The following is a 14,489-nucleotide window of genomic DNA, read 5'->3' as shown; positions in this document are numbered from 1 at the left end:
ATAAAATTAATAAATCTAAAAAAGAGATGATTTTTAAAAATAAAAGTGTCATGAAATCGAAGAAGCCTCAGGAGCACAAAAAGCTAACAGTCAGATGATACCACCCTTCAGGAATAAGTTAATATAATAGGCTGGATGTTGCTGTCTCTAGGAGGCCTGCTTGTATGACTGACCCATACAATAGTTCCTGAGAATTTGACCTTTTGCAAAATATCCCCCATGCTACTAATTGATAAGGTTGTTTCATGTGCGTGGAATACTGAATATGGCTAGATAGCTTCTACAAATGTAATTCATACAGTACACTTGCTTTCTTCTGGGAACCAGAAATTTTGGTAAGAGTACCTAATCAGTCATTATTTTAAAAGAATATCTGAGTCTTGAACAAGCTTTGCTAGGCAGAAACACTGTGCATACATTGTTGCATTTACTTGCTGGAAGAAGCTTATTCTATGAAACCCCACCCCTTTAGAAGCCCACATCTAGACTCTTTCATACTCCACCTATTACATCTTTTCCCCTTGCATATAAAACCCTAAAGAATACACACACAGCCACCAAGAAAAAAAAAAAAAAACTATTAGAGATGATAAAACAAATTCAACAAAGCTACAGGGTATAAAATCAACACCCACCCCCACCCCCCGCCAAAAAAAAAAAAAAAAACTTCAGTCCTACTTCTATATGCTAGTAATGAACAATCCAAAAAGGAAATTTTTAAAACTCATATACAAAAATTAACTCAAAACAGATCAACAGTCTAAACTTAAAAGCTAAAACTGGGAATTCCTTAGAAGTCCAGTGGTTAGGAGTCAGACCTTTCACTGCCAGGGCTGGGTTTGATCCCTGGGTAGGGAACTAAGATGCTTCCAGCTGTGCAGCTCAGGCAAATAAATAAACACCACCCTTACGGCAGAAAGTGAAGAGGAATGAAAAAGCCTCTTGATGAAAGTGAAAGAGGAGAGTGAAAAAGTTGGCTTAAAGCTCAACATTCAGAAAACGAAGATTATGGCAACTGGTCCCATCACTTCATGGGAAATAGATGGGGAAACAGTGGCAGACTTTATTTTTGGGGGCTCCAAAATCACTGCAGATGGTGATTGCAGCCATGAAATTAAAAGACGCTTACTCCTTGGAAGGAAAGTTATGACCAACCTAGACAGCATATTGAAAAGCAGAGACATTACTTTGCCAACAAAGGTCTGTCTAGTCAAGGCTATGGTTTTTCCAGTGGTCATGTATGGATGTGAGAGTTGGACTGTGAAGAAAGCTGAGCGCCAAAGAATTGATGCTTTTGAACTGTGGTGTTGGAGAAGATGCTTGAGAGTCCCTTGGACTGCAAGGAGATCCAACCAGTCCATTCTGAAGGAGATCAGCCCTGGGATTTCTTTGGAAGGAATGATGCAAAAGCTGAAACTCCAGTACTTTGGCCACCTCATGTGAAGAGTTGACTCATTGGAAAAGACTCCGATACTGGGAGGGATTTGGGGCAGGAAGAAAAGGGGACGACAGAGGACGAGATGGCTGGATGGCATCACTGACTCGATGGACGTGAGTCTGAGTGAACTCCGAGAGTTGGTGATGGACAGGGAGGCCTGGCGTGCTGCAATTCATGGGGTCGCAAAGAGTCCGACACGACTGAGTGACTGAACTGAACCGAAAACTATAAAACTCTTGGAAGAAAATATAGGAGGAAAGCTTTATGGCATTAGATTTGGCAAAGATTTCTTCTTGGATATGATACCAAAGTACAAGCAACAAAAGAAAAAATATACATAAACTTAACTTAATCAAAATTAAAACCATGCACATCAAAGGACACTATCACAGAGTGAAAAGGCAACCCAATGGATAGAAAAAAAAAATTTGCAAACCACACATCTGATAAGAGAATAATATCCAGAATATACAAAGAACTCCTACAACCCAACAACAAAAAATAACCCAATTTGTAAAACAGGCAGAGGTGTGAATTAACACTTCTCCAAACAGATATACAAACAGCCAATGACCATGTGAAATGCTCAACATCTTTCAGTTCAGTTCAGTCGCTCAGACATGTTCAAATCTTTGTGACCCCATGAATCACAGCACGCCAGGCCTCCCTGTCCATCACCAAACTCAGAGTTTATCCAAACTCATGTCCATCTAATCAGTGATGCCATCCAGCCATCTCATCCTCGGTCATCCCCTTCTCCTCCTGCCCCCAATCCTTCCCAGCATCAGGGTATTTTTCAATGAGTCAACTCTTCGCATGAGGTAGCCAAAGTATTGGAGTTTCAGCTTCACCATCAGTCCTTCCAGTGAACAGCCAGGACTGATCTCCTTTAGGATGGACTTGCTGGATCTTCTTGGAGTCCAAGGGACTCTCAAGAGTCTTTGCCAACATCACAGTTCAAAAGCAAAATTCTTCGGTGCTCTGCTTTCTTCACAGTCCAACTCTCATGTCCATACATACCCACTGGAAAAACCATAGCCTTGACTAGATGGACCTTTGTTGGCAAAGTAATGTCTCTGCTTTTCAATATGCTGTCTAGGTTGGTCATAACTTTCCTTCCAAGGAGTAAACGTCTTTTAATTTCATGGCTGCAATCACCATCTGCAGTGATTTTGGAGCCCCAAAAAATAAAGTCTGACACTGTTTCCACTGTTTCCCCATCTATTTCCCATGAAGTGATGGGACCAGTTGCCATAATCTTCGTTTTCTGAATGTTGAGCTTTAAGCCAACTTTTTCACTCTCCTCTTTCACTTTCATCAAGAGGCTTTTTCATTCCTCTTCACTTTCTGCCATAAGGGTGGTGTCATCTGCATATCTGAGGTTATTGATATTTCTCCCAGCAATCTTGATTCCAGCTGGTACTTCTTCCAGCCCAGCATTTCTCATGATGTACTCTGCATAGAAGTTAAATAAGCAGGGTGACAATATACAGCCTTGACGTACTCCATTTCCTATTTGGAACTAGTCTGTTGTTCCATGTCCAGTTCTAACTGTTGCTTCCTGACCTGCATACAGGTTTCTCAAGAGCCAGGTCAGATGGTCTGGTATTCCCATCTCTTTCAGAATTTTCCACAGTTTATTGTGATCCACACAGTCAAAGGCCTTGACATAGTCAAAAAGCAGAAATAGATGTTTTTCGGGAACTCTCTTGCTTTTTTGATGATCCAGCGGATGTTGGCAATTTGATCTCTGGTTCCTCTGCCTTTTCAAAAACCAGCTTGAACATCAGGAAGTTCATGGTTCACATGTTGCTGAAGCCTGGCTTGGAGAATTTTGAGCATTACTTTACTAGTGTGTAGGAGAAGGCAATGGCACCCCACTCCAGTACTCTTGCCTGGGAAATCCTATGGACGGAGGAGCCTGATAGGCTGCAGTCCATGGGGCTGCTAAGAGTCGGACACGACTGAGCGACTTCACTTTCACCTTTCACTTTCATGCACTGGAGAAGGAAATGGCAACCCACTCCAGTGTTCTTGCCTGGTGTATCCCAGGGACGGGGGAGCCTGGTGGGCTGCCGTCTCTGGGGTCGCAGAGTCGGACACGACTGAAGTGACTTAGCAGTTACTAGTGTGTGAGATAAGTGCAATTGTGCAGTAGTTTGAGCATTCTTTGGCATTGCCTTTCTTGGGGATTGGAATGAAAACTGACCTTTTTCAGTCCTGTGGCCACTGCTGAGTTTTCCAAATTTGCTGACATATTGAGTGCAGCACTTTCACAGCATCATCTTCCAGGATTTGAAATAGCTCAACTGGAATTACATCACCTCCACTAGCTTTGTGATGCTTTCTAAGGCCCACGTGACTTCACATTCCAGGATGTCTGGCTCTAAGTGAGTGATCACACCATTGTGATTATCTGGGTTGTGCAGATCTTTTTTGTACAGTTCTTCTGTGTATTCTTGTCACCTCTTAATATCTTCTGCTTCTGTTAGGTCCATACCATTTCTGTCCTTTATCAAGCCCATCTTTGCATGAAATGTTCCCTTGGTATCTCTAATTTTCTTAAAGAGATCTCTAGTCTTTCCCATTCTGTTGTTTTCCTCTATTTCTTTGCACTGATTGCTGAGAAAGGCTTTCTTATCTCTCCTTGCTATTCTTTGGAACTCTGCATTCAGATGGTTATGTCTTTCCTTAGGGAAGTGTAAATCAAACCCATAATAAAGTAACAGTTCACAATGACTAAGGTGACTGTCTTTTTTTTTTTTAATATTTATTTATTTGGCTGCACCATGTCTTAGTTGTGGCATGTAAGATCTAGCTTCCTGAGCAGGGATCAAACCCAGGCCCCTTGCATTGAGAGTGCAGAGTCTCAGCCACTGCACCATTAAGGAAGTCCCTAGGGTGACTACTAAAAATATATATATATTGGAGAGGATGCAGTGATACTGGAACCCTTGTGCACTGTAGAAGAAGTGTAAAATATTGCAGCCACTTTGGAAAACAGTTTGGTAGTTCCTCAAAAAGTAATTACCCATGTAATTACCTTATGACCAAGCAACTCTACTTATAGGTGTATATACTCAAAATAATTGAAAATAGGAACTCAAACAGACACTTGTATACAAATGTTCATAGCAGCATTATACCACCAGCTGCCAAAAGGTAGAAACAACCCAAGTGTCCCTGAACTGATGAATGAATAAACAAAATATAGTGTATATTTACAATGGGATACTAATCAGCCACAGAAAGGAATGAACTTCATATACCTACTACAACATGGATGAACCTTGAAATTATTATTCTAAGTGAAAAAAATCAGATCAAATATTGTATGAATACACTTATATGAAGTCTCTAGAATAGGCAAATTCATTGAGACAGAAAGTAAATTAAAGGTTATCAAAGGTTAGGAGGAGGGAGGAATGGGGCATTATTGCTTAATGAGTGTAAGGTTTCTGTTTGGGGAGATGAAAACATTTTGGAAATAGTGATGATAGCCACACAATTTTATAAATGTTACAAATGTTGGTGAATTATACAGACAAAATAATTAAAATGACAAACTTCATGTTATACATATTTTACCACAAGAAAAAAGAAAAAAACCACCATGTGGCTTATCAGCTACATATACAATTTTCTGCAAACATCTATTCACCTATCCCTTCATTCTCCTTCCTTAAACAGTTCTCTGTGATTCAAGCAGATGTTTTCACAAAAGATTCCTTCTCAGCGTAAATCTGAGGCACAAGAACTTGAAGGATCTTTAGTGCTAAGCGGTATTACAACATCTTTTTGTTAGACAAGGTAGAATCCATTAAATAAATGTTGCCATAGCACCTACTATGTGTTACAACTGTTCTAAGGACAAAGACAGCACCAAACAAAAGACACTCCGGCACTGGGTTTCTTTCTAACGTATTTTGGAAACTGTCCAGGAGACTGATATGCCTGTGACAACTAGCACAGTAAGAGCAGAGAGACCCAAGAGTGTGACAGACCCAGCTCAATTTGCCTCCCCACCTCTGTGATAGTGATGTGTAGAAATGAGAATACTTTTAGGCAACTGCTCCCACCTGAGAAGGCCTAGAGCAGCCACTCTGATCATTGTTTGACTATTTTCCCCCATAACACCGGAAGCCTTCTGTCATACTGTCTTAGTTCAGGCCGCCGTAACAAAGTACCACAGGCTGTGCAACCTATAAACCAGAGAAATTTCTCTCTCCCAGTCCTGGAGGCTGGAAGTCCAAAACCAGGGTACCGGCATGTTCCAGTCCTGGTGAGAGTCCTCTTCCAGGTTGCACGCTGCCAACTTCCTGTTGTACCCTCACAGGATGGACAGTTCTCTGGGGCCTCTTTTTAAGGGCACCAATCCCATTCATGAGGGGCTCCACCTTCAACCTAATTACTTCCTAAAGGCCAAACATCCCATTACCATCATCACCCTGGGAGTTAGGATTTCAACATAGGATTTTTGAGGGGCACAGACATTCAGTCCATAACGCATAGCAATGGAGTAACACCTGGAATGTGGTCTTTGGAATACAAATGAGCAGGTATCTTGGCTTCACTTGGATTCAAGGGCCCAAGGTCAATCTAGCATAGGAAAAGGGATTCTTCCAAACTGGCCAACCTCACCCCTTGCAGCTGTACACTGGAATTTGAAGCCAAAGCCCCAGCTAATAATAAAGGGTCACTTTGCTTTGTTTTATACTCTGGGCATGAATTTCCCTCAAAGACCTCCTGGAAGCAGATGATCAGGGCAGAATCCAGGTTTCCCTCTATCCTAGCCAAATATATCCTCAACCTACTGATCCCATCCTTCAATAGATCCCCATTTACCAATCTCAAATGTGTGACCCTAAACAAATGAGGTACTAAACCTAACTTTCAATTTATTCATCTGGCAAAATGGAACCAATAATACAGTCATTACATTTTCTGTTAAGGTTATATGGCTTAAACTATGCAAAATAATATGGTGCTTGACCATGATAGCAGGTACTCAATAAACAGGTGCTATTTTTTACCACATTTATTTAATTACAAGCAGTATAGTGAATGTATTTAAAGGATCAAAACAAATATTCTGTAGCAGTGAGTTTCAAATTTCAGTATTTAAAATCCCTGGCAATGCATTTAATCACAGATTTCTGGGCCTCACTGAGACATTCTCAATCAGTCTGGGGCCAGACCTGCCATTTTTAACAAGCTCTCCAGGCGATACTGATAGGTTCATTGAAACAGCTTCATAAAACTCGAGATGAATGCCCTGTTCAAACTGGATCTCTTGAAAATTTACTTTATCAACAACCAACAACAAAAATGCATGCAAATTCTTACTATGTTTCTTTTCTGGATTATGTATGACAAAGTATTAATTAAATACTTCAGCAGAGATTGGCTAGCTCTGCTTTCCAAACCTGTTCCTCTTACTCCAACTAGACTACATCTTCCTGCCGCCCTTCCAGTTCAATGTGGCCTTGTGACTAAATTCTGTCCAACAGAAACAGCAAAGCAATGTGTGCCACTTCCAGGTTTAGTATGTAAGTCTTCCCCTTGTGATCTTCTTCTCTGTCCTTCCTTCATGGGCTGGAGGGGGAGAATTCCAATGGCCCAAGGGACAGATAAGTCACAAAATGGAAGGCGCCTGGACCCTGAATCACCACTACATGGAGAGCCACCTGCCAGATGCCTGCACTGGCCCATTACATGAGAAAAAAATGAAGGTTTCTCAGGTTAGGCCATGGAAATTTGGGGTTGGTCTATTATAACAGCTGCTGCTGCTGCTGCTGCTGCTAAGTCACTTCAGTTGTGTCCAACTCTGTGCGACCCCAGAGACGGCAGCCCACCAGGCTCCCCCGTCCCTGGGATTCTCCAGGCAAGAATACTGAAGTGGGTTGCCATTTCCTTCTCCAATTATAACAGCTAGCATTACCCTAATACAGATGGCTACATTGATTAAAAGAGAGGGAGCAAGCTTTAACCAAAAGAGAAAAGTCTCCTAACATATATATATGCCCTTCTAAGTGGAACAGAGGCAGTTTTTCAAAAGACATGTGAACCTGAAAATCAAACCAAAACACTGAAATGAACAGGAAGTTACAGATTCTCAAGTCACATGAGCCTAACCATTTCATGAAACCTACTGTTAGAGTTTCACAGTGTCACAGAGAGTTTAATGAGAGTAACAGATGGTTTATCCTCACATGGTAGAAGAGTGAGAGAATCTGGTCTCCTCTTCTTATAAGGGCACTGATCCCATCATGGAAACTCCACCTTCATGACCCCTTCTAAATCTAATTTACTCCCAAAGACCCCACCTCCAAAGACCATCACACTGGGGAATGGGACTTCAACATATGAATTTTTGGGAGAACACAATTCAGTCACTTATCCTGCCTTTCTGCTTCCCCTGACATAGACAGACTTTTGGAAGGAACCAGGACAACTGTCTTACAGATTGTCCCATATTTTGGATATGTCTGTTTTCACACAGTATTTTATAACTTATTTCCCTATGCCCTATATTTCCTATCAACTGGAAGATGCCCCTAAAACCTCCATTAGATTCAGATGAAGCATTTGAAGGATGAATACCACACAGGTAAAGCTGTCTGCTTCCTCTTGTAACACAACAGGAGGCATATAATACTGGACAGTTCCATGAGGACCAAGGATAAATTTGATGACCTGGTTATAAGACGCTGACTGCCAGACCTCTCTACTGTAAAGGCACCTTCTTTCCTTTGTGATAGATAAGTAATCTGTGGTATAATATTCAACACCATGCAAGTACCATGTTCCCCCACAACCTCTCACCTATGGCTCTGGAATTCATTGAAAATCCTTGTCAAAGTTAATTGTCTTTGGGGGTTGTGAAATGGTGATTTCTAATTACATCACTCCAAAAAGGCTCTAAGAAATGTTTTCAGGAAATGTCATTTTTCTAACTTTAAGATACATTTTACTTCCATTTATAACTTTTAAGTAACAAATGCTACCTAACCACATAACTGATCTGTTTCTAATGCATTTTTTGCTATAAAAAGGTTGTTTGCTTTATTTTTTAAATGTTTCAATTGTAGAAGTAATGGTCAGTGTTATAGAAAGCTCAGGCCATTCAGAAGAGTATACAAGGAAAAGTAACATCTCCCTTTCCTCCCTCCCAACAACTGATCCCACTATCAAAGTTTGTGCCTCTTTCCAGAGATGCATACATGTCATATGTAAATGTATATATATCATGTTTATGTATTTATATCACAGGACTTTAAAAAAATAAATGAAATGCTATACATGCTGCTTTTTGCCTTGTTTTTTTCCACAACACTAAGTGAGCTGCCTTAAAAGGACATCTCAAAACACCTTTTTCCCAACTGCACAGTGTTCCTTAGTGAGAATGTGCTGTAGTTTAACCAGTTCCTTCTTAATGAGTATTGCAACTTGTTCCTGCTGCAATGAATATTGTCATCTGTATAATGTAACATGCTAATGTGATTATTTCTGAAAAATAAAGCCCAAGAATGGAGACTACTGGATAAAAGAGTAGAACAGCTACCTTATAAATTCTTTTCTAAGTATTAACAAATGGCCCACAAAAAATTACAATGTATATCTATGGCTGATTCATGTTGATATTTGACAGAAAACAACAAATTCTGCAAAGCAATTATTCTTCAATTAAAAAATAAATAAATTTTTTAAAAAAGGAAATGACAATTCGCATCACTCCCACTAACTGTATCTTACTGCCTTTTAAAATTACAGCAGGACTCTACCCAAGTAGCAATGCTGGCCAAAGAATCACAAGTCTAAATTGAAAATGAGAACTAATATTTACCAAGTCAGTAGGAGAAGGCAATGGCAACCCACTCCAGTACTCTTGCCTGGAAAATCCCAAGGGCAGAAGAGCCTGGTAGGCTGCAGTCCATGGGGTCGCGAAGAGTCAGACACGACTGAGCAACTTCACTTTCCCTTTTCACTTTCATGCACTGGAAAAGGAAATGGCAACCCACTCCAGTGTTCTTGCCTGGAGAATCCCAGGGACAGTGGAGCCTGGTGGGCTGCCGTCTATGGAGTCGCACAGAGTCGGACACGACTGAAGCGACTTAGCAGCAGCAGCAGCAGCAGCAGCAGCAGCAGCAGCAGCAGCAGCAGCAGCAGCAGCAGCAGCAGACACACCACACTTGACCTTTACAATACCACAATAACAAAAATTCTGTGAAGTGAGTGACACCGTCTCCATTTTTGAAAAAAGGAAACAAAGGTTCAGAGAGCTTGCCCAGTGTTACACAGCTTTACAAGTAAGAGGGCCAGCATTTGAACCCAGGGCATCTGGTACCAAACTGAGACTATACAGAGCTTCCCAATTAACCAGGAAGACTGTGGTTCTGAAATGTTTGTTCACAGGCTCAAATGTTACTTTCACACTACTGCAAAAAGCCATAATTTCCCCTTTCAGACTTTGCCTATGAACCCTCCCTCAGCCTGTGCTTAGCAATTCAGCACCAGCAAAACAACAATGAGGCCACAGTCCATGGAACCTGGAAGGTTCTGACCAACACATACTTGAAAAGTTGATAGGTGCGGAGCAGGGGCAAGCAAGAAGCAGGTGGTAGGCTAGCATGACGAAGTTAGATATTTTGGACCCATATCAGCTCTCACAAAAACATTATGGGGAAAGTGGAACTACTGTACACACAAGAGAGAACCACAATTAACTGACACAGTCTGTTTATGCCACCTTTTCCTCCTCAAACACTTGCTATTTCTGCTGCACAAACACGAGGGGCTTGGTAACTTTAGGATGGCACTTAATCACGTACAGAGCCAGACAGCCGGAAGCTCCCTGCACTGACAAAACAGGTTAGACTGATGCTAGGCGAGAGCCGAGCGCCTTATCCGCTGCCCTGCAGCCCTCATCACAGGGTCTGGCAGGGGGTGGGGGGAGGGGGGTGCGGCTGCCTTCAAGGTCCCTGGAGAGTCTATGGTCACCTTCCCTGGTAGCTGCCTTGACCAGTGGTCAGGGAGGAGGAGTGCTTTTAACTGTCCCTTGGTGGGTGGTGGAATTCCTTTCCATTTAAGTGCTAAGTATTCACAGTGTGTCTCTTACAGTCCTTAGGTCCTTTGGGATCTATCTGTGCACACCACTCCTAAAGTACATCAACTCTTCTTTGGAGACAATGAGATAAAAGGAGAAAGGAAAAAGAGGAAAAACCTCCCCCCTTTCGCAGTTATGTCTCCATTCCAGACCCAGGGCTCCGAAAGTTCCACGGGTACAGCCAACAGCTGAAAAGTCACAGAAAATTAATAGCAATTTGATTTAAATAGGGAGTAGTGGGCATCAAACTGGATGATTTGAGGAGTATCTTAAAATGCCACAAGAATGCCACAGAATGGAAGCATGGACATGCTATTAGGTGATTCCACTTCCAAAATTCAAAAGAAAAAAAAAAAGCACAAAAGTATATAAAGTGAGGTCTTCCCTCCCACCCCTATGGTCCACCTTTTTCCTCCCCTACAAGGAAACCAATGGTGTTAGGCTACTGCATATCCTCCTAGATATGTTTTATGACTATACCAGCAAATACACATATTATCACAATTTATTTTAATATATTACTATATATTAAAATATTGTTTATATATATATATATATATATATACCACAATTTATTTTAAATATTAAAGCCTTTCCTCTCAAAGTACCACTTAAGTATTTTTTAAAGTGCCAGGAATTAGATTTTTTCATTTCAAGGTAAAAGTTTTGAAATTCACAGTTGAACTCTTTCACTCATGAAAACCTACCAACATTTAAAAGTTTAATTGGTTATCTCCATAAATTAACTTGGGCACCCAGTACACAGCAGATACTTAACAAATGTTTCCTTAGATCATTTTGCCCTTTATTACTCAGAGGACACTCACTTCCTCTACTGATATCAAGAAATGAAATCTGATGTCTTTCTACTGAGAAAGAGAAGTCCTGAAATCTGCACTGCATTCACTTAAGTATTCAAAGATTTTCATATTGAATTTTTTAAAATCAGAATTCCTATCCATTAAGTATATGTATGTGTGTGTATATATATACTTAGTTAGCTAATCAAATGACATCAGAATTCAGATTTGGGGCTGGGAGGGGGGCAGAACTTAAAACAGAAGACTAAATATCTCTTAGAGAAAAAGAAATATTTTCTCTCAGTTATAGGCAATCCACATCAAAATATTAATATTTGGCAGAACCTAGGACATCACATATTGACAAACAAATTTCTTACTGCATTTCAAAGTAACACTAAAAGCCAAAGACAGAAGAAAATTACAGCGAATGCTATGAGAGGATATTGCCTTTTCTGAACATCATCAATTAAACCAGATTTCCATAACACAAAGTGAAACACTACACTGGTAGCACAATCCCAATGACTAAGAGATTGAGATGAGTTTAAAAAGTACATATCCACAAAGGAAAATTCTACTGCTGTTTTCAAGCCTTAAGATAAAGGCGACTGAGCTCCTAAGAACATGGAGTACTCCTCAGAAAATATATTTTTAAATCTCATTTTCCATGCACTTGGAGCATGTATTTATGAGCCCGTCCAATCTACCTTCTAAAAGTATTCACACTGTACTTTAATGAATTGGATCTAGGAGCTATAAAATAAAAATATTTTTATGGCTAAAGGCAATGCTCATTTGCTCAGAGTCAACCGCCTAAAATGACATGTTTCAACTCCCCACTCTGCTATCAGCTCAGGAAACCTTCGAGCTTACCTGCTTTAGCCTGGGCATCAGTCATTTGTCACAGATTGACACAAACCACAAACCTCAAGAATGGCCAGGTTTTTTGTTCACATCTGTAATTTGCAATAACCAAACTCAGTTTTAGACCTAGTCCTGCTTCAATTCAAGACCTGTTTAGGCCAGGTCTCTTTAGAACCTAGAGGGCTCCCGGAGAGCACTTCATAACCTTGGTGACCATGAGCCAGGGCTGTCAACAATCAAGCACCATGAATAAGTAAGGCCCAGGGCCAAGGGTAACTGTCACATTAAAGATTAACGTTTTCACTTTCCATTCTCTATCACAGAATCCTGAATGGAAATTGAGTGGAGAGATCCCTCCAGTATAACTGATGAAGTCAAATGTTTCCTACTGGGAACAGTCATTAAGTGGACTCATCTATTTCACATGAAAATGCCAACCTGGGCCTTAACTCTATTGAATTAAATTCAAAAGGAGAATACTTGGTTCCAATTTGAAGTCATGTCATGGAGGGCAGGTGTGAGGGTGGAGGGGGTGGCATGGCAGGGGAAGAGGGATGATTCAGATTGCGGCTGACATCCATGCAGTGACGCCAAGATTTGTGCTGACCCTTGTGCATGTAATACACCATGTGCCATTAAACTCAGAAAAGGATGATGGCATAGTCCATCTTTCACAACAAAAGAAGGCTGACTCCAGAATTAAAACCATTACTTTTCCTCTTCATACACCCTTAAACGTATCTTCAAAGCAGAGTCCTTGTTACAAACAGAGGAATGCAAAAGCTCCTCTTCTCTTAAAGAAAGCAAGTGGGTATAACTTCCCACTTGGACACAAGGGTGGGAGGCGTGCCCATCTTCCCTACTGGGCCCGCCATGGCAGTACATCACCGTAGGTCTTGGACCACTCTCACCTTTAACAGTGCTTCAAGCTCCGACTTCATTCACAAGACATCCGGGAACACAGATGTCAGAACTGGGCGCCCACCCAGGTTGACCATTGATGTGGCATCCACCAAGCCCCCTCAGTCCTTACCCAAGTCGAGGAAACCTCAGCCCTTACCCACCCTCACGGTGGCCTGCCTCCTGGGGCGGAGCGATCCCTAGGAGGTCACCCCCTCCTGCCCCGCCACACACATCCTGTGGAGCTGAACTGGGGCTGGGGGCGGGGGCGCGAGGGGTGGGGTGCGAAGCTGAAACAGAACCGACTGGACTGAACCAGACCACCCCGGTGCCTTTCATTTTCCCGGTTCCCCTGGAAGAAACGTCGAAATGAGGTGGAATTTATTTTCATGGTAATAGGGAGCCCGAAATTGCAGACAGTTGACCTTGGGAGCCGAGACTGTCTCAGCGGGAAACGGAAAAGAAACGAAACACGTCGGCAAGTGAAGGGGGAGCACAAGGCGGCGCGGGGCGGGGAAGGGGTGGGGAGAAGCACAGCAGCACGGGTGCCCGAGGGGAGTAGGGGACGGTGGGCGAGGGTGCGGGGTGTGCTCACCGTAGATCATGGCCAGCCCGGTCTCGTGCAGGAAGCGAACCCGGCGGTGCTTGAAAAGCCAGATGGTGAGGATGGTGAGCGTGAGCAGCAGGATGAAGGTGAGCAGGCTCACGCTGTCCTGCCGGTGGCTCTCCTCTGCCTCCTTCTCCGTGGCGAGCTCCTCCATGGCGCTGCTGTCCTCAGCCGCCGCCCCAGAGGAGGAGGCCGCGGCCGCCCCGCGCAGCCCCCGACCCAGCAGCAGCGGGAGCAGCGGCATCAGCAGCAGCCGCGTTGGCAGCGCCCGGGCCGCCCGCCCCGGGCCGAGGCGCGCCGCGTCACCAGGCTCCATGGCCCCAGCGCCGCCCGCGCCTCCTGCACGCTGGGACCCGCAGCCCGCACCGTCGGTAGCTTCCCCTGGCGCCACCGACCTGCCCGAGTAGCCGCGGCCGCTGCAGCTCCTCCTCCAGCTCGCGCCGGGCAGGGACCGGGGACGCGCCGGGAGTCGCGCTGGGGGAGGGGCGCACGCAGTGCGCAGGATCCCCAAGCACCGCCCCCCGCCCGCGTACCTGTCCGGCCCCCCGCCGCGCCGCGTCCCCCCCCCCCCCTCAACCCGGTCCAGCCTCCCTTCCCCCCTCCAGCGAGGTCGCCTACCGCCCTCTAGCCCCCGGGCCGAGCCGCGGGCCCCTCTCCTCACTGCGCTCCTCCCTCGGTCCCGGCGTACCTGGCCAGGCCATCTGGGCTCGCGGGGCCGCTTTCTGGGCACTCGCCGCCGCGCTTCGTACATGGGACGCCAGAGGTCGCCCG

The 14,489-nt window shown here is 43.6% G+C and overlaps 1 protein-coding gene across 2 annotated transcripts in view; it reads right to left on the bottom strand.

Annotated features, from left to right (window-relative positions):
• Positions 1 to 14,247, bottom strand: part of SLC9A7 (solute carrier family 9 member A7) — a 174,962-nt gene extending 160,715 nt beyond the window's left edge. The window contains exon 1 of one of the 2 annotated variants that reach the window (XM_070290264.1): positions 13,707 to 14,247. In XM_070290264.1, coding sequence (XP_070146365.1) covers positions 13,707 to 14,034 — 328 coding nt within the window. In that variant the 5' untranslated portion in view covers positions 14,035 to 14,247. The remainder of the gene's footprint in view (positions 1 to 13,706) is intronic. The other variant, XM_070290263.1, reaches the window with a different exon arrangement.
• Between the last annotated feature and the right edge of the window lie 242 nt (positions 14,248 to 14,489).

The sequence above is a fragment of the Ovis canadensis genome, chromosome X (genome assembly GCF_042477335.2).
Source record: "Ovis canadensis isolate MfBH-ARS-UI-01 breed Bighorn chromosome X, ARS-UI_OviCan_v2, whole genome shotgun sequence".
Classification (NCBI taxonomy): Eukaryota; Metazoa; Chordata; class Mammalia; order Artiodactyla; family Bovidae; genus Ovis; species Ovis canadensis.
Note: the sequence above shows the minus strand (reverse complement) of the source record. Positions and strands in the feature narration are given on the sequence as shown.